The 18,768-nt window shown below is 48.8% G+C and overlaps 4 protein-coding genes across 4 annotated transcripts; 2 read left to right on the top strand and 2 right to left on the bottom strand.

Moving 5' to 3' along the window:
- Positions 1–4,144: 4,144 nt before the first annotated feature.
- On the top strand, positions 4,145–6,878 carry LOC125551013 (probable auxin efflux carrier component 1b). The gene is made up of 6 exons (XM_048714161.1): positions 4,145–5,351; positions 5,454–5,739; positions 5,848–5,933; positions 6,014–6,171; positions 6,260–6,336; positions 6,666–6,878. Exons 1-6 carry the CDS (start codon positions 4,319–4,321, stop codon positions 6,730–6,732), a joined length of 1,707 nt encoding a protein of 568 aa, XP_048570118.1. The 5' UTR covers positions 4,145–4,318; the 3' UTR covers positions 6,733–6,878.
- Positions 6,879–11,123: 4,245 nt separating this feature from the next.
- LOC125551012 lies at positions 11,124–12,480 on the top strand. The gene is made up of 3 exons (XM_048714160.1): positions 11,124–11,350; positions 11,828–11,903; positions 12,204–12,480. The coding sequence occupies exons 1-2, from the start codon at positions 11,228–11,230 to the stop codon at positions 11,891–11,893; spliced, it is 189 nt and encodes a 62-aa protein (XP_048570117.1). The 5' UTR covers positions 11,124–11,227; the 3' UTR covers positions 11,894–11,903; positions 12,204–12,480.
- A 184-nt stretch (positions 12,481–12,664) lies between these two features.
- LOC125551010 (calcium-dependent protein kinase 25-like) lies at positions 12,665–15,716 on the bottom strand. The gene is made up of 6 exons (XM_048714157.1): positions 14,089–15,716; positions 13,884–13,999; positions 13,607–13,774; positions 13,385–13,512; positions 13,188–13,287; positions 12,665–13,034 (listed from the first exon to the last, which is right to left on the bottom strand). Exons 1-6 carry the CDS (start codon positions 15,068–15,070, stop codon positions 12,930–12,932), a joined length of 1,599 nt encoding a protein of 532 aa, XP_048570114.1. The 5' UTR covers positions 15,071–15,716; the 3' UTR covers positions 12,665–12,929.
- Positions 15,717–16,131: 415 nt separating this feature from the next.
- Positions 16,132–18,469, bottom strand: LOC125551011 (L-aminoadipate-semialdehyde dehydrogenase-phosphopantetheinyl transferase-like). Its single transcript, XM_048714159.1, has 5 exons — positions 18,206–18,469; positions 17,921–18,053; positions 17,506–17,744; positions 16,596–16,767; positions 16,132–16,421 (listed from the first exon to the last, which is right to left on the bottom strand). Exons 1-5 carry the CDS (start codon positions 18,334–18,336, stop codon positions 16,266–16,268), a joined length of 831 nt encoding a protein of 276 aa, XP_048570116.1. The 5' UTR covers positions 18,337–18,469; the 3' UTR covers positions 16,132–16,265.
- Between the last annotated feature and the right edge of the window lie 299 nt (positions 18,470–18,768).

The raw sequence follows: 18,768 nt of genomic DNA, 5'->3' as shown, positions 1-18,768 counted from the left end.
GCATGTTGAAAAGCGCACTAGTAGTTGAAAGGGAGAACTTTTATCCTAGAGAAAGGTTACTCCTTATAAACTCGGTGCTAGGTAATATGTTCTTATATATACTATGCTTCTATCAACTTTCAAAATGAATTTTGCATAAGCTGGACTATTATAGATCACGGTTTCTCTCACAAAGTGACCAGAAAAGGGGGAAATGTCGACTAGCAAAATGAGATGCTATTAGTTGTCCAAAAGAGTAGGGTAGTCTGGGAATCCATAACCTGGAAACTAAAAACATTGCGCTCCTCGGTAAATGGCGATTTAAGCTTCTTACAGAGGATGAAGTGCGTCAAGACCTCTTGCGTAATAAGTACATTGGCTTGAAAGCATTGTCCCATGTTCTGTGAAAACCAGGAAGTTCACACATTTGGGATTGTCTTATGAAGGCCGAGAACTTTTTAATTTCTCTTCGGATCGTTCATACTTAAGGATGATTCTGAAACAAGGTTTCCGGGAGGACTAATGGTTAGAAAACAGAGTAGTGCCCAACTTTATATGATATTGTAGCGTTCGGGCTGGCTCCTCTATGAGAAATTGTGAAGTTTGGAGATGGAGAGTTTAGCTTCTTGGAGGCAAAGTGTTCGGGTTGGCTTCCCTCTAAGAAATCGTGAAGTTTGCAACTCGAGAGTTTTAGAAAAGGCCCTAAATGCTTGGGGTCAAAATCATGCGTGAAGTTGATGGAGTTAGAAGCTGGAGGAGATTAGAACAGGCCTTTAGTCACTCAAAGTTGGGCAATCTAAGCCCAAACTTGCATTGCTTGAATCTTGTTGGCCTCACATTAAGGGTCTCTTTGATTCAAATGATTTTCATAGGATTTTTGAAGCATTGTAATCCTTAGGAATTTTTCCTACGTTGGTCGTTTGATTCGTAGGATTGAATCTTGTAGGATTTTTTCCTAAGGATTTATTTGTACTACATTTCACAGGAATTCTAACATTCACTCCAACCTCTTGGAAAAAATCCTTTGATTTTCCCATAACACAATCAAACAAACTCAAATCCTATAGAGATTCAATGGACATACCATTTCAATCCTACATTTTTTCTATTCCTATATTTTTGCAATCCTACGAATCAAAGAGGCCCTAAGAGTGAAAAATAGTGGCCACTTGTTTTTGTGACAATGGTACAGCGCTAGTAGTAGTAGGATCAGCATGAGTTAATGGTAGTGGTGGGGGTGGTCTGTGCCCGGCAGCAAGACGTGGTGTGCTCCATCTCCATGGTTTTCCGGACACCCCCACCCTACGCCTGCGCGCGCGCGACAGAGAGACCGTCCTTTGGTCCTGCCAGCAAAGGTCTGTGCGTCGTTGATTCCGTTAGGCCAACTCCGCGCGATCTTAAACAGACGTTCATTTTATTCGGTTTTTGTCCTTTTGGATAGAAATTTAGAGTCGTATCCAGGCCTGTCTTGGGATGTGGTGGCCATGCGCCCAGCGCGCGGCCGCATCCTTTTGCCTCATCCTGTCCGCGTCTATTTAAAAAAAAAAACGTTTCAAATGCCAAGCCCCAGTTCACGACCCGAGTTTATCACGCCGGCAACAAAGCCAGCGGCCTACACGACCATCGCCGACAACACAGCCAGCGGCCGGCGACACAGCCAACCTCCAAAATAAATAGTTGTCCTCGCCGGCAACACAGCCAGCGGCCGGCAACACAGCCGACCTTCAAAATGAATGTTTTTTCGCCGGCACACTGCCAACGGCCCAGCGGGCGGGCGACACCCATGCCAGCCTCCAAAAAGAACGGCCACGCCGATCGGACGACCTAGTTCAGGCCTTCGGCGTCGAGCATCTCCTTCTGCTTGGCCTCGAACCAGACCCTCGTCTTATCGCTCATCTTCGACAAGTCCACGCTCATGATCGCAAGGGCCACCTCCTTCGCTTTGGTGGCGGCATTGGTGGCCTCGATGTCGAGTTGCCTCTGCCTGGCCTTGACGTTGTCGGCCTCGATGTCGAGCTGCTTTGCCGGGCGGCCTCTTCCATGTCGAGCTGCCTTTGCCGGGCCGCCTCCTCCATGTCTTTGGGTCTCATCGGGGTCGTAGGCACGGCCATGCCCACCCTGGAAGATCACGTCCTCCATGTACTGGTTGTAGAAGGGGTCATCCACCATCGGCGTTGAGGTTGGCATTTCGTCAAACAACACGCGGGGGGCGGCATGGTGCCCGTGAACGGTGCACGCGCCTGCTTTCTTTGCATCTCGACGGAAGGCCGCCCGCTGCTGCTGGACCCAGGCGTCACGTTGAGGTCGATGACGGCCGCGGGGCGTGGTGTGGACGGCGCGAATAATCCCATGTCCGGCGACGCCGAGAAACGGGTCTGGCCGTCGTGCCTGGGTGGAGGAAAGCCGGGCGACATGGGCGCGACACGCGACGTCGGCGACTGGCAGTGCGTAGGCCGGGCGACCGACGAGCCTGTGCTCGCCGGGCCGATGGCCGCTGCATGGAACCCCGCCGGACGGTCCATGCCAAGCATGAGGACGGCGTGCGCTTTGTTGACAAGGTCCTTCTTCTCGTCGGCAGCGGCCTTGCGCCGCGCGGCCTCCAGCTCCTCGCGCTGGGCGGCGAACTTGGCCGCGGCGGCATTCATCTTGACGGCCGCTCTCCGTTCCCTCCTCTTCGCCGATTTCGCGTCCAATTTGGCGATCTCCTCCGACGTGTACTCCGATCGCGGCTTCCTTGGCGCCTTCTTCTTCACCTTTGCGGTCGGGGCGACGGCCAGGCCACCGGTACTCGGCGGGGCGTCGGCCATGGACGGGGGAGAGAGGGGGGGGTGGGAGGGACGTGGAAGGGTTTGGGGGAAATGGCGCCAAATGGCCGTCGGGGTTTTTTTGGTTTCTCCCACCGACAGGCGGGCCAGGGGAGGACAAGCGCGCGCGTCCCGCCCGTCCGCGCGCTGTCCGTTTCACCTCAAAAACGGCGCAAGTTTGGGTCGGGGATGGGTCGAAAGCGGACACAAAGCGGACAAAAATCCGTTTGCTCCCGCGCGCTGGGCCGCCTTTTTTGTTTCTTTTACCTCAAACAGATGGAGCCGGACAGGATAGGGTTGCGCGGTGGAGTTGGCCTTACACTTGCGTGACTGCAGTACGTCACGGTCCAAGTTCGTTCGTTCGTTCGTTGCAGGAGGGAGAAGAGGAGAGGGGAGAGGGGACAGCGCAGTGCAGTGCGAGGAGAGAAGACGTAGATGACGTCGCGAGGCGAGCAGTGCAAGCAACGAGCGAATATATAATCGTCGCAGGCACGTACGTACAGTACGCACACTAGCACAGTGTACAGTAGAGTACAGAGATGGAACTCACTCCACTCCACTCCACCACGAGTCGTCCTCGTCGACCGCCCAACAGCTGGCCCTGCCTGCCTGCCTGCCTGCGCTAGTACAAGTGCGTCAGCTACCACACCACCAAGACTGTCTATACTCTACGTTAGGAGTAGAAAAGACGGTGGAGTATACAGCACGTACGCATGTACAATGTGTATATGCACGATTGCACGTACCCAAGAGAGAGAGAGAGAGGAGGAGGAGGGAGCGAGGGGTGGCAAGAAAGTCCAACCTAGGCTGCATAAAGTTTGGATGATCTTTATGTGATTCCCTCCCTCGGCTCTCCTGCAGCAGAGCAGCCGCAGAGAGAGAGAGAGAGAGAGAGAGAGAGAGAGGGGAGGCGTAGATGCAGTCGCAGGAGCAAAGCATTGGGCAGCCCTAGGCTATGGTAGCAAGCGAGCTCTACTCCTGCAGCTCTCTCAGCTGCCGCAGCTGCATGCAAGGGACCGGGGCAGGAGCAGGGGCCGCGCACTAGGGACAAGGCCTTGCACCTCCATGTCGCCGCACACACGTCCCAACGCCTCCGCCTTTCTTGTCCGCCATTACGCCAACACCATGCCCCCTCCTTTCATCTCACCCTTCCTTTACGCCGTTCCTCCCCTATTCCTACTTCCTAGTCCTACACCTGCACCCACCTGCTCCTCTCTCTCTCTCTCGGACCAGGAAACGCACTGCTCCCTCTACGTCCTCGCCTACACCCCACAGTGATCACACCACGCCATGCTACCCCCTCCCTGCCGCAGCTGCTTTTTGTGCCCCTCCCCTGCGCCGCTTGCCTCTTCCGTGTCTCGCTCCCCTCCCCTCCCCTCGCCCCGCTCTTTAATTTCCAGCGCCCCCGTCTTCGTCTTCTTCACCAAGCCTGCTCTGCCCTCCCCCCTTGTCTTTTTTTACTTGAACCGTCCCCCTCCGCTTGACCCAGCTGCCTTGACCACGCACCGTTTCTTGGCTCCGCATTGCGCGCGGCCATGATCACCGCGGCGGATCTCTACCACGTGCTCACGGCCGTCGTGCCGCTCTACGTCGCCATGACGCTCGCCTACGGCTCCGTGCGCTGGTGGCGCATCTTCACGCCCGACCAGTGCTCCGGGATCAACCGCTTCGTCGCGCTCTTCGCCGTCCCGCTCCTCTCCTTCCACTTCATCTCCTCCAACGACCCCTTCGCCATGAACCTCCGCTTCCTCGCCGCCGACACGCTCCAGAAGCTCGCCGTCCTCGCGCTCCTCGCCCTCTGGTGCCGCCTCCGCAACGGCTCCCTCGACTGGCTCATCACCCTCTTCTCCCTCTCCACGCTCCCCAACACGCTCGTCATGGGCATCCCGCTGCTCCGGGGCATGTACGGCCCCGCCAGCGCCGGCACCCTCATGGTGCAGATCGTCGTGCTCCAGTGCATCATCTGGTACACCCTCATGCTCTTCCTCTTCGAGTACCGCGGCGCCAAGATGCTCGTCATGGAGCAGTTCCCCGACACCGCCGCCGACATCGTCTCCTTCCGCGTCGACTCCGACGTCGTCTCCCTGGCCGCCGGCGGCGGCGCCGACCTGCAGGCGGAGGCCGAGGTCGGGGAGGACGGCAGGATGCGGGTCACCGTGCGCAAGTCCACCAGCTCGCGCTCCGAGGCCGCCTGCTCCCACTCGCACTCACACTCCCACTCGCAGTCCATGCAGCCGCGCGTCTCCAACCTCTCCGGCGTCGAGATATACTCGCTGCAGTCGTCCAGGAACCCCACGCCGAGGGGCTCCAGCTTCAACCACGCCGAGTTCTTCAACATCGTCGGCGATGCCAAGGGGGACGAGGAGAAGGGCTCCGCCGGCGCTGGCGCTGGCAACGGCACGGGCGGCCACTCGCCTCAGCCGCTGCCGCAGGCATTGGCCGGGAAGCGCAAGGACCTGCACATGTTCGTCTGGAGCTCCAGCGCCTCGCCGGTCTCTGAGCGCGCTGCAGGCGGCGCCATGCATGTCTTCGGCGGTGGCGCCGACCACGGCGACGTCCTCGCCAAAGGTAGCTTCTTCTCTCTCCTTTCATATAGAGGCTACTACTAGCAGTTTGTTTGTTTTCGGCCGTCCGATCGACGAACCAACGGTCTGGATCGTATGGTTTCAGGTGCCCAGGCCTACGACGAGTACGGCCGCGGCGGCGGCGACGACTTCAGCTTCAGGAACAAGAACGGCGGCGTGGCGAACGTGGACGGCCCGACGCTGGCCAAGCTGGGGTCCAACTCGACCGCGCAGCTGCACCCCAAGGACGACGGCGAGGAGAGGGCCGCCGCGATGCCGCCGGCGAGCGTGATGACGAGGCTCATCCTGATCATGGTGTGGAGGAAGCTGATCAGGAACCCGAACACCTACTCCAGCCTCATCGGCGTCGTCTGGTCCCTCGTCTCCTACAGGTAGTTAATCTCACCGTTGGTCCTGAACAAAAACATTTTGTTTGTTCATCAGTCACTCCACATTTGATCTGCTGATTGATCTTGTGAACTGCATTGCGGCAACTTCAGGTGGGGGATCGAGATGCCGGCGATCATCGCCAAGTCGATTTCGATCCTGTCGGATGCAGGGCTTGGGATGGCCATGTTCAGCCTAGGTTTGCACAGCTCTGACTCCTCACTTTTCCTGTAAAACTGTTGCACAAACCCAGCCGTGCTCATGTTTTGTGCAATGCAGGGTTGTTCATGGCGTTGCAGCCCCGGATCATCGCCTGCGGGAACAAGCTGGCGGCCTACGCGATGGCTGTGAGGTTCCTGGTGGGTCCGGCGATGATGGCCGCCGCCTCTCTGGCTGTTGGGTTGCGCGGGGTTCTTCTGCACATCGCCATTGTTCAGGTAGTACATTACATCCCAGTTGAGGATCTTGTCTTGGAACTCAGCTAGAGAAAATGTAGTGACCATATGAATTGAATTTGCATCGCAGGCTGCTCTGCCACAAGGAATCGTGCCCTTCGTGTTCGCCAAGGAGTACAACGTCCACCCCAACATTCTCAGCACGGCGTATGATATCTTAACACACCTCTAGCATCTTTCTTGCTGTGCCACTGTTATCAATTTTAGAAAGGAAAGCTTTCAAAAACCATTCCCATCTTTTCTCTTGTTGTAACTGGAGAGCATCATACACTCAAGTCAGAGAAAACACAACCTTGTAGCTTTTCATGATTCCTATCCTACTCATCATCATCATCATCGTGCAACATCGATTTGATTCCCTTGGAATTTGAGATGTTGCTGCGTCTACTTTATATCATAACACTGATTCATTGAGATGGTGGTATACTATGATCTTTTGATTCCTGACATGATGATGAAACTATGCTTTGATGCAGCGTGATCTTCGGGATGCTCATCGCCCTCCCCATCACACTGGTCTACTACATACTGCTGGGCCTCTGAACTATCAGCTCAGCTCAGCTCAGCTCAACCGGGTGCCACTGACAGCAGCATCGTCACTCAGCACCAGTGCTCTAGCAGTAGCAGTACCGTTTCCTTTTGCTTGCTTGGTTGATCCCAGATTAGAATGGACTACTACTAAAACGTAGGTGATTTTAGATTTTAGGTTGGGGATGGAAGCGTTAGAACTCTGATGGAAGGAGTCGGTTTAGCAGAGATAGTAGAAAGCGGATTAGCGCCAACTAACGTCAAGTCTGGCTAATTTGTGAGGCATCGATCAGATCTATCATTGAGATTTGTAACTCTTTCATTTCATTCATCTATCGTATGGAATTTCCTTCAATGTCATGTGAAATTCGTTGCATGTCTTTAATACTGCAAATTCTTTGTTCTCCCTTGGAACGGAACGGTCGTGAAGAAAAACGTGCATGTTTTAATGTTTTCTTTAGGGGAACAAAGGTGCATCGCTTTTCTAGTCCTTTTTTTCTAAGTGAACTGTGGCCTTTTGTTCTCTTCCGGACGGTGTGGTGGTACAAAACATTGACCCGGAGCATGGAAAGGGGACACGGTGGTGTGACCAGCCAGTGCATCCATGCTCGAGCGGAAATCAATGGGTGAGAAGAGAAGGGGATGATGGTGTCGCGAGTCGGACAAAAAGCGTTGGCTTTCTCTTGAGTTTAGTTTAGGCATGCGCAATCGAAGCAAGCCGCGGCCCTAGTGAAATGGAAATGATGCTCCATTCCACCCAGTGGTATATCCTGGGCCTTTCTTTTTCAACTTAGAAAAGGGCAGATAAGAATTTTAACAACTACTTATTTCTTGTGTGATCTTTTTAACAACAACTCCCTCGGTTCCTAAATATATGACGTTTGGGGAGTTCAATTTGCACTCCCCAACGTTACGAATGAAGGTAGTAGTATTAACCGGGCTATCGCAGAGAATTTTTTTTCTTTTTGCGAGGGTACCGTAGAGGATCCTAACCCGTATTAACCATACAAATTCACAACTAGTTTTCTTCTTTTTACTGTCATTTGGATACTTTTGACAGATCTTGTTGAACTTCTGATTGCTATTTCACTACTACGTAACACATGCCCAACGGAATGACATTTTGTTTCTCAACTTCTTTGGTAACTGAAATTCATGTTTTTTTTCTTCTTGAAATTGCACAAAACTCATCAAACATTTCAAGGACTTTTGGCAAAATTCAAAATCTGGCATTTTAAAAGAATTTTGCACAAACCATGTTGACTTTTGGAACAAGCTCAAGACCAAGCTACTAATTACAAGGGCACCTCACCATCATGCCAGACGACGTGTGGCTTAAAATTGCTTACATATATTAGTCCGAGCTATCTTTTAAGGGTGTGTCTAGGGCACATCTAGATGTGCTTTAGTTATTGCACATCTAAGTGAGTGAATCAAGCATAAAGAAAAAAAGAAAAAAGAGAAAGAAAATATTCACACGAATCTTAATGTACGATCAATGACATATGACCTAGATGTGCAATACTTATGGCACATCTAGATGTGCTTTAGCAAAACTGATCTTTTTTTAAATTGTGCAAAGCTTTTGGTCGTGATCCCAATATCTCGCTCCCTAATTAAAATTGTGAGCTTGATGAAATTCGCTGGGAAGTTAGCAAACGAAGCGCTAGGTGCCATCCCACTTCCAATATGGTCCATTCGTTCAATACCCGACGTTTGACGAATGAAGCTTTTAGATTTTTCACCGATTGGGAGTTTTCACTAGAAAACGTTGCCACCAAATTTTTTCCCCAACTAACCGGCGTCATGTTTTTATAGTAGTTCTAGTGCTTCAACTCCCAAAACAGGTTTGCAAGGGCATTGCAAATACAAATTCGCGCTATTGGTGGGGCGGTCTTGATCACCAGCAACAAAAGATGCATTGGTTCGCATGGCGTAAGATGTGTGTGCTTAAGTAGATGGGAGGAATGGATTTTCAGGATATGCTCAACTTTAACAAAGCCCTCTTGGTGAAACTATGTTGAAAATGGTCAATCTCTTTGTGGCACGAGTTATTCATATGCTTGACAGAGTATTTGGACAAACATTCAAACTTTCAAACAGGGTTGCATTAGGAGAGTGGGAACCGTATCAAATGATATGGGAAGCGTTAAACCCTTTGTCTCAGGCCGCATTAATATATATTGAGCAAAAGCCTTGGCATACAAGAAGGAGAGATCGATCGTGAGATCGTTACAAAGAGGGATACGAGAGAAGCAGAGATAGAGAGAGGTTAAAGGTTAAACATGTTTCCTAACCCTATACAATTTATTCTAACAAATCGGAGCTAGCATTCTTATTTGGGATGACCCTTGGATTCCATCTAGCAAAAGTTGTAATGTAAGAGGTGCAAGAACCCTGAGTATGGTACATGAGTTGACTGACCCACATATGGACTGGTAGGACGAGGAACTGATCCATGACAACTTCTCGGAAGTGGATGTGAACATAATCCTTCAAACCCACTACCTAGCGGTGAGATGAATGACTCCGTGGCATGACATTACACCAATTCAAATACATTCTCAGCCCGATCGCCATATCACCTCAAATGAGATTCCCAGCCTGGTGAAAAATCAGACGTTTTTTCCGGTCAAAGTAGATCTGTTGTGAACCTTATGTGGAAGAAACTATGGAAACTGAAATTCTGGCTACAATCAAAAATTGTGTGATGCGTCATGCATGAAGCCATTCTATGTAGAAAGATCCAAAACAATGGCCATATTAAAGTCTCCCCAACATGACATGTTTGTGGGAAGGGAAGATATCTGCCATGCTTTTGTTTGAATGCCCAAGAACAAAGAACACACAAAAGGGAGTGGGCATTCACAGAAAAATAGACAAGGCCGGATCGAGTATGTTGGAGGAATTCATTTTTTGATAAGGCACCATATTTGTTTATGGAGCAACCCCCCCCCCCCCCCCAATAGTGGTTGATCTTGTCGACATGGGATGTTGGTTCATATGGTGCGAGAGTAGGCAACATGTCAACAATGAAGTAGTACAAGCACCAGACATCGATCTCAATCCAAACTCGGACGTTGAATTATGCCTGTGTTGGGTGCATTGTAGCGGTTCTAACAAAAGAAACTTGTTGGGTGGGAACGCCAGCGGGTATGGTAAAACTAAATGTGGATGCTTCTTCTCGCATGGAGATAGTTCTGGTCATTCCTGGTGAAGGGACCGGGGGGTTGTCGCGGCGAATAATTACGGGTCATCCCACAACTGATGCCTCAGTGGTTGAGGCCATGTTGTTGAAGACGGGCCTAAACCTGTGTATTCAACATCCGATGGTGCACTCTGATCGTCTAGAGCTTATAAACATGATGAACCATGGTTCAAGATCACCAACCTCCGCGACAGGTATCATTGACAATGGTTTGATTTCCATGGATAATTTCGTCGAGTCATTTTTGAACAATGTCCTCGTTATACCAACCATGTGGCTCATGAACTAGCTAGCTTGGTAAGGGTTCATCCCCCGAATCTGTGAAAGGAGAACCCACCCGATTCTATTTTAGCTTTGGCCATTGATGATGTATGTCTTCTTGATTTGAAATAAAACTAGCCATAAAGAAATTGCTAAAGAAAAAATATCAAGTTACATAGTAGATGAAAAATCAATCAGATGATAGATCCCTTCCGCGAACAAATGTTCCCTCGGAGAGGCTCATTTGAGTAAACGAAGCCATCAGAGAGTGTTCCCTCAAAAAACATGCCTAGAGAACATTCATGCCTGGCAACAATAGAGATATATTTGTCATGCTATAATAGAGAGATTTGTTATGCTAAAAAGAAAAAATTGCCATGCTATAGCAGTTTCTTTTATCATAATATAGTAAAGAAATCGTCATGCGTTTCAAGGGATTGCCATGCTGTAGCGAAGACGATTGGCATTGCTAAGTAAAAGAGAAAGATACCCACATTTTCAAGAATTGCCATACTACATAAAAAAATTGCAATGCTATGTCATAAGTAAGCACGTTCATTTTTCTCTAAAAAAGTAAGCACATTCACCAGGAACGATGTATTATGCAATTAAATACATGTGTAAGGGTTCATGACAACGCCCTCGCAAAAAAAAGGTTCATGACAACGAATATGTGCCGCAAAAATTTCTAGTGTCTCCGCTTTGAGATTTGTGCATGTGATGCATCAGAGAGCGTTTTAAAAAAACCATTCACACAAGACAAGACATTCCCTCATTAACATTTTCGAACATATATCTTTCTTTCCTCTGGAATAAAGAAAATATATTTCCCCTAAAAAAGACAAGAAAATATATCTTTCTGTCGAAAGATATTATCGGACTGGTGACTGGTCAAAGATCAGATGGTTTGGTTCGGTTTATACGATTCGGCCCCACCTGTAAGCGCTGCCTCCTCTTCTCGCGTCGCATCGCATCGGCTAGTGGCAGCGGAGAGCTCTCCCCGGAACGGAACGGCGGCGAGAAGGGACGGGCGGAGGAGAGATGCCGCACCGCGCGCGGCCGATGACGGGGCTGCTGGTGTTCATGGGCGTCAACCTCGTCCTCCTCAGCACCATCACCCCCGTCTACGACTTCGTCTGCTTCCACCCCTACTGGGACCGCAGGGTACGGTACCCCCACCCTCTCCTCGCTCCTTCTTCTCCGACTGTATGCGGAAATGCCTGTGATCGTCGTTGGTTGAGACATATCCACTGCAAACTTCACCCACCGTGCAATTCCTAGCTAGAACGAGTGCCTGTTTGGTTGGATTCTTGTTCTAGATTTGCCCATGCGCATCTGCACACCAGCTGTTTGTGGAAATGCCTGGGACTGGGAGCGGTTCGATAGATAAGCTGTTTGGACTGGGATGTGCTGTTTTACCAAAGCGATTACACTTGAGGAGTGCCTTGCCCAGTTGAATTGCGCCACTTACTGTCGTTCTGTAAATTCTTCCAGGGAAACTACATCTGCACTGCACATGTTCCATGATAGACCCATCCTTGCTTCCCAACAACTTGCAATGAGAGTACTAGGATCTTGATTTATTGGATACAATTTTCAATTTCGTGTGTGTAATGTGTAATTTCTTGTCCAAATTTGCAGAGAGAACGCCGTCAAAGGGAACGTGAAGCACTGCAAGGCAATGGTTCTCTAGAAACTGCAAAATAAACTCTACTAGGTAAATACATGCTTCCACACTTAAAAAAAATGAAAAAAAATGCTTTTCCCCTTTCATGCATCTCCTTGTACTCATAGTATGGCATCATAGAACGATTTCCGGTGAATTAACTAGACTTTAACTACACCACTGATATTCGGCGAATAAATGGATTTTCTTGAGGTGAGAAGCGCTCATTCCTCGCAAACCATTTGGTGGCAGGAATCTGGGAGATTCCGCTGATGCATCCCATAGCAAATTGTCCAATAAGTAGCGACCTCACTTTCCATTGACACAATATTTTTCTTTTCATTTGCGCAGGTATCTGCTTACATTATTAGCTTATCACATCCTGGATTGTTCATTTACTTGGGATGGAGTAAGTTTGATGAAGTTGCGACCAGGCTTTTCAGTGTCGGTGGGTCATTAGATCTTGTTTCGTGATGCTCCTGCAATGCATCAATTCTCTGTAATGACAAACCAAGGAACACCAGACGCAGTGAAATAATTTCTTTAAACTACACTGTTATGAATCTTTTGTCAACTTATTGTATTCATCTGGTGTAACATAAGCAAATGAAATCATCTATTTAGTTCAGACCTGTTGTAATACAAGTAAATCAATTCATCTGGCCTCACTATATACCATATGTAGTCTTGAAATTGTTGGTGAAGACCAATTATATCTTCATTCATCTAGTCCTCTATGTTTCTTCTCCATCAACCACATCAGCAGAGGCTTGCACCCTCATGAATGCACCGATGACCTCTAGGGCTTGCGCACCACCAACATCTTATGTAAGTGTGTAAGTGTACAAGATGACAAAAATGTGCAGGTGGGAGACAACTCCATCTTTCTTCCCCAAATTCATGGGTATGTATGTGGATTCCAATCCAAGTGATACTCCTCAGCAACTAGTAAGTAGATTGTACAAATCTGTCCACGATTTTGAGCTCATGCTGAGAAGCATCTGGAAAGAGGGTTCCATTATGCACTCTGCACTGGTGGTGACTGCACATCTCCTTGTTTGAGCTAAAATGCCTGTTTCACTCTAGAACTAGATCTCTCCTCTTCTTTGGGTTCGTTGGCTCGGTGCTGCCTGCTCCTTTCTTCATCATCGCCACGAATTCTGAATAATCTATCCTCCCATCCTATATGTGCAATAAAATAAATTAATCATTGTCAACTGAGTAAACTGGCTATCAATTTGATTTTATCAGGTCCTATTTTTTGTGTGCAATTTAACTTCCGTGCATCAGATTGCGTATGTGTAATGCATACTCAATTTATACTTGCTGTCTTACATTGTCAGTGTCAGCCTCTGAGATGATCTCCTTGATCTCTTTGGCATCATACATTCCCTTCTCCTTCAAGGCTTGCTCGAGCTCATCTCTTGTTATGTACCTGCAAGATTTTTGAGATAAAACATAAGCCGTAGTAAAATGCTATCTAAACTACAGAATTCAGCTACCTAGTCTGTTGATTTTGTTGTTCAGCTTACCCACTGTTATCCTTGTCGAAGAACTGGAATGCTGTGTATAGGTGCTCCTCTCTATGCATCTTGTTCATGTGAACTGTGGCGGTGACGAACTCCTCGTAGTCAATCAATCCATTGCCATCTGCATCAGCCTGGAGAAATTTGAAGTACAGATGAATTTTGATGAAAAACCTGTCCTGCAATGGAACCGTGTTATCGATAGCTCGCTGAAGAGTGAAGACTCACTGCTTCCATGAGTTGCTCAATTTCATTGTCTGACAGCTTTGTGCCCTGCTTTGCTAGCCCGTTCTTGAGCTCTTCGAGCGTGATTGTGCCGCTGTTATCTTTGTCGATGTTCTTGAACATCTCCTTGAGCCCCCTGATCTCCTCTTCCGACAAGCACCCAGCTATAACCTGAAAGCACACACACCATCAATGTTGAGTGCCTGACAAACTGCAATCTAAGCATTGTTTGTTCAGTTCAACAGCTAGATATGAGGAGAAAAACAAGAGTTCCTCCTACCCTCAGCGCAGCTTTCTTGAACTGGTTCATGGCCCTGAATTGCTTGAGCCTGTTGAGAACGACATTGTCGAGCGGCGTATCGGGTGCGTCTCCGTCTTCTTTGATCCACGGGTGATCTGGCAACTCAAATCCACACAATTTTCAGGCCATAAGCTTCGACACATGAACCATATGACGCATGAATCAGGTTTGGGAGAGTGCTTACTGAGGACTTGGAAGGCCGTGAGCCTCTCCTTGGGGTTGATGTTGAGCATCTTCTTGACAAGATCCTTGGCGCCGGAGGAGATGTTTGGCCATGGATCGCCGTTGAAGTCGACCTGCCCGCGTAGCACGGCGGTGAAGATGGCGTTCTCGTTCTCCGCCCAGAACGGCGGGACGCCGGCGAGGAAGATGTAGAGCATGACGCCGATGCTCCAGATGTCAGCCTCGGGGCCGTAGCGCCGCTTGAGCACCTCCGGCGCGATGTAGTATGCGCTGCCGACGATGTCCCTGAACACCTCGCCTTCCTTGAAGAAGACGGAGAGGCCGAAGTCGGTGGCCTTGAGCGGCGAGTCCTCCCCTTTGCTGAGCAGGAGGAAGTTCTCCGGCTTGAGGTCCCGGTGCATCACCCCCATGCAGTGGCATGTGTGGACGATGCCGACGATGGCCCGGAGCAGCGCGGCGGCGGCCCGCTCCGTGTAGTGGCCCTTGGCGATGATCCGGTCGAAGAGCTCGCCGCCGGCGCAGAGCTCCATGACGAGGTGCACGTTGTGCTTGTCCTCGTAGGCGCCCCGGAGGTCGACGATGTTGGGCTGGCCGGAGAGGTGGTACATGATCTGCACCTCGCGCCGGACGTCCTCCACGTCCTCCTTGTTGGCCAGCTTGCGCTTGGCGATGGTCTTGCACGCCAGCTTCTCGCCGGTGGAGCGGTGCGTGCAGAGGTGGGTCACGCCGAACTGGCCGCGCCCGAGCTCCTTGCCGATGGAGTAGGTGGTGCGCACGTCCTCCATGGCGCGGCCGAGCACCTCGCCCACGGGGGGCGGCGGCTTGCCCGGCTTGGCATTGGCGGCCGGCGGCGCCGCGACGCCGTTGCTGGCGGTCGACGACGATGCAACGGGCTCCACCTTTGGGGCTGCGGGCGCGGGCAGCGGCGGGTCCGAGTTGGCGTCGCCGGCGCGCCCGGCACCCTTGGCGCAGCATTGGCCCATGGCTCTCCGACGGAGACACAGGCATGCATGGAGAACCGGCCAAAAGAGAGACCAGCATGCAGCATTTTTCGCTTTGTTTGGTTGGAAAGCCTTTGTGCGACAGAGAAAAAGATGGATTTGGAGTTTGGAAGGTGTGGAGGGAATGGCGGCAACGGGCGCCGAACTCCGGATATAGCTTGCTTGCTCCCTTGCTTCCTCACTTGCTCTCTTTTCCGGTCAATGTTTTATAGCCATGGCCGTCAGTTCCTGGTACTCCCCATTTTGATACTAATACAACTCTTCGAGTGTATGTCCATTATTTTCCAAGATAAAGGCACATTATGGAAGTGAGTTCAGATTGCTATTTTTAAAATGTTGCGGTTGCACTTGGGGTGATCATCCTAAAGGTTTACAAATTATACTTCAAAATAAAATATATCGTTCTGCAGGCTTGCAGCCCTCATGCATAGAATTGAAGTCGATTCAACATTTGTCATCTGTGTTACCTACAGCATCCATAAGGTTCCAGGACTCTTCAATCTCTATGCACACACCAATGAAAATTTACCAAAAAGGCAACTAAAACAGCATCTGTTCTGACGATTCAAGATCTCTACATGGTTTACAGAGTAATCCTCCACGCCTCAGATCTCTATCACCTGGAAGCAGCCATACAGAATGTTTCAACCTTGAGAGGCCTCTGAAGCTCCAAATAAGATAGCTGTATTACACAGTGCTTATGTTGAGAAATGACTAGAGACACCTGGCCAAAATTTCGCATGAGACAACTTGACTACAAATCTACAATATATGCAGCTCTCATCGTAAACCAGATTATTATAGCATGTAAACCCTTCCAAAATTGTGATTTCCTTTTGCCATAAATTGGAAAAAAAATCCTGATAGATCATCCTGCGCAAAAGCTCTGAGCATAAATCATGCATCCTTGTTCTGAATAAAAATTGGCCTACATTTAGCAGGCATTCATCTATCTTTCTAGTTTCAAGTTTTTTTTATCAAATCCTGACACCTTCATGTATATATGTCATCTCTTGATTATCTACTTATTTGACACCTTCAAGTATATATGTCATCTCTTGATTCATTCGTGAAGTGGTATGCAACTGGGAATCAATAAGCCTAAGGCGTTTCATCTCTTGATATAATCCTGCACTCATATGTTACTGCACTATGTAAGAAATCTAGCCAGCTAAGACTATAATTGTGTAAGTTGCTCCGCCGTCTGTAGCGTGAAAGTTTCATCTGGTATCTCTAGTGCAGCATAAAATTCTTCGTCCTCAACAACCACATCAGACAATGTTGTCTTGAAGCTGTGTGTAGCATCCTCCGGATGCCCTTTCGCTATGGACGCCTGCAATTGCATTTGTAATGGTAAGTAAGTAACCTGTCACAAGAACTAGCCTGCAAGAGCATATCCCTACTCTACGCTTTGTAAAGAACATATAACAGATTTATATCACCAGATCGATTTTGAATTGGATTTCTATCTGTGCAAAGTATATGATGTGAACAAATCCATACATACCAAATGCAATTCATCAAGCTTGAAAAGGCAGAACCTCCATTTCCTAGACTCTATCCCGTCAATGTAGACAGAGATGTTACTCCATTCAACATGGTGGAATTCCAAGCGATGCAGCCCAAATCCAACCCCAGCGCCTACAGCTTTAACAAATGCTTCTTTGAGACACCAGTACCTACAAATGACGAACAATTTATAGCCTGGTATGGCGAGGGCATTTGCAGGTGTCCCTTTTCTTTACTGTTGGTTCAGTGCGATTTCAATCTCCAACGGGCGGCAGTCAATCGGAGGAAGAAGAAGGCTAGTATGTTTTTCAATGTAATGTACTGGTTGTTTTCTTTGATAATTATCAAATCTAAGATGCACTTTGGCTGTCTTTCTTCCAAAAGAAAGACAAACAATTTGTACTATGCAGACCATCAAAGAATGAAGATGATATCAACTAACATAGCTGCTAACATACACTTCTTACAAAAGCAGAACCACATCCTTGGTAGTGTTTGAAGCGTACTTATTTCAAAATTTTAAAACTATTTATTTTAGTAAAAAAATATCTCCTTCCACATTGTTGGCAAAACCCAGAGATTTGTTTTTGCTAAAATATTAAAAATTAGGACTCAAGCCTCACGCAGCTGAATGGGTTGTTAAACACTGCAGCATCTATGAACTTGAGTGCAGTAATGATAACTTTTAGGACATGGGAGTACAGGTACTTGGTTAGGTTTCAGCAGAAATTCATAAGTAGTAGCATTGATCTACTACTCTTTTCTTGTGCTTTTTTCGTGGTGATTATAGAACTAGCTCATAGTCCTCTGAATCATCCATCAGGGTAGAGGGCCCGACACTCAACCAACTCTGAATGCTGATTCTCTGTACATTATTGTCTATTAGAAAGCTCCCAACAAATAATTACCTGTAGAATTCTGTTAACATCTCAATGGAACCGGCAGCGTGACCAATGCAGTTCCACTCATGGTCTGTGAGGTATGAAGAGAAATTCTTAAGGAATTCCACGGTGGTTTCTCCCTGAGGCTTAGAGATACACACAATATCAAGGCCAACAAGGCAAAGAAGCTCAGATGCTATGCCGACGTAGTCACCCTGATGCGACGTGTTGAAATTGAAGTTTCTGAAGGCCGGAGGGCCATTCTTCTGCAAGAATAACAAGGGCATATAACTTAATCAGAGAGTGATCCATTGATTGCAGAAGCTATTTGACCTAAAAAATGCTCATTTTTCATCCGTTGATGCAGTTGAGAGTAAATAATAAAGGGTAAAGAGTTGTTGTAGTGACTTCGGAACGAAATTGATTGAACGAGCTGCAGTACCAGATACGGCTTCCCTTCAGTTGTTCGGCATATGTCGATCTGGTGGAATGGGATGCCAAGAACACGGTGCACAAGCGAGTACTGGAGCAGCCGGCTGATGAGCGCTCGTTTCCTGTCCTCCTCCTTGACAAACCTGCACCAGCGAGTTGGGTTGATCCCCACAGCAAGATCAATCTCCGAAGGGCATAGTCAGGGGTTTTGATTCGAATTCAACCCTACCAATTCCATGGGTATTTTCTTATCCATCTCCGAAGGGAAGGGAGTTAACCTGGTGGGAGAGTTTACCTGGAGATGGCATGGCGGTGGTGCAGCGGCAGGAGGGCAGCCGCGGCTTGGAACTGCGTCGGGGAGGGGCGCCAGCGGGCGACGTCGACGAGCCACCTCCGCCGCACCCCGCCGCTGTGCTCCTCCTCCATCTCATTCTTTTCTGGTAACTTCTCCCAAGGTGAGATGGCGGGGCCGGGGCGGGGCCAGGACGCCTCGCCGGCGGCGGCCGGCACCCCCACCTCTAGATAAGTGGAGTGTCACGACTCACGACCAAGTCTGCCACCGACAGGCAGGGCCCACCACCAACCGGTGCTGGAGGCCCGTCAGGAAGGACTAGGCACACACTCAAAGGCCGGCCCATGTACGCAACGGTCAGCTACTTTTGAAGCTAGTCATAGTGGGAGTAATTTAGCTAGTAATATAGCGCATTTTAAATTTGTTTTTCTTATGTGGCAAGTAATTAATGAGAGGTGGTAACATAATATGTTATTGTAACATAGCACTTTTCAAGACAAGACGAGTCTACAAACTAATAAATGAAGCCATCTAAGATACTAATATTACTTTATTTTGCATTATGA

The sequence above is a fragment of the Triticum urartu genome, chromosome 4, assembly GCF_003073215.2.
Source record: "Triticum urartu cultivar G1812 chromosome 4, Tu2.1, whole genome shotgun sequence".
In the NCBI taxonomy this organism is placed as follows: domain Eukaryota; kingdom Viridiplantae; phylum Streptophyta; class Magnoliopsida; order Poales; family Poaceae; genus Triticum; species Triticum urartu.
This window is presented reverse-complemented; position numbering and strand designations above follow the sequence as displayed.

Coding starts and splice junctions, on each gene's coding strand:
- LOC125551012 (XM_048714160.1), top strand. CDS start 11,228: ATGCCGCACCGCGCGCGGCCGATGACGGGGCTGCTGGTGTTCATGGGC. Junction 11,351..11,827: donor ACCCCTACTGGGACCGCAGG/GTACGGTACCCC, acceptor CCAAATTTGCAG/AGAGAACGCCGTCAAAGGGA.
- LOC125551010 (XM_048714157.1), bottom strand. CDS start 15,070: ATGGGCCAATGCTGCGCCAAGGGTGCCGGGCGCGCCGGCGACGCCAAC. Junction 13,775..13,883: donor TCAAGAAAGCTGCGCTGAGG/GTAGGAGGAACT, acceptor GTGTGCTTTCAG/GTTATAGCTGGGTGCTTGTC. Junction 13,288..13,384: donor TTCGACAAGGATAACAGTGG/GTAAGCTGAACA, acceptor AAAATCTTGCAG/GTACATAACAAGAGATGAGC.
- LOC125551013 (XM_048714161.1), top strand. CDS start 4,319: ATGATCACCGCGGCGGATCTCTACCACGTGCTCACGGCCGTCGTGCCG. Junction 5,934..6,013: donor GATGGCCATGTTCAGCCTAG/GTTTGCACAGCT, acceptor TGTGCAATGCAG/GGTTGTTCATGGCGTTGCAG. Junction 6,337..6,665: donor CCCAACATTCTCAGCACGGC/GTATGATATCTT, acceptor GCTTTGATGCAG/CGTGATCTTCGGGATGCTCA.
- LOC125551011 (XM_048714159.1), bottom strand. CDS start 18,336: ATGGAGGAGGAGCACAGCGGCGGGGTGCGGCGGAGGTGGCTCGTCGAC. Junction 18,054..18,205: donor CACCGCCATGCCATCTCCAG/GTAAACTCTCCC, acceptor TCGCTGGTGCAG/GTTTGTCAAGGAGGAGGACA. Junction 16,768..17,505: donor ATGTTAACAGAATTCTACAG/GTAATTATTTGT, acceptor CGTCATTTGTAG/GTACTGGTGTCTCAAAGAAG.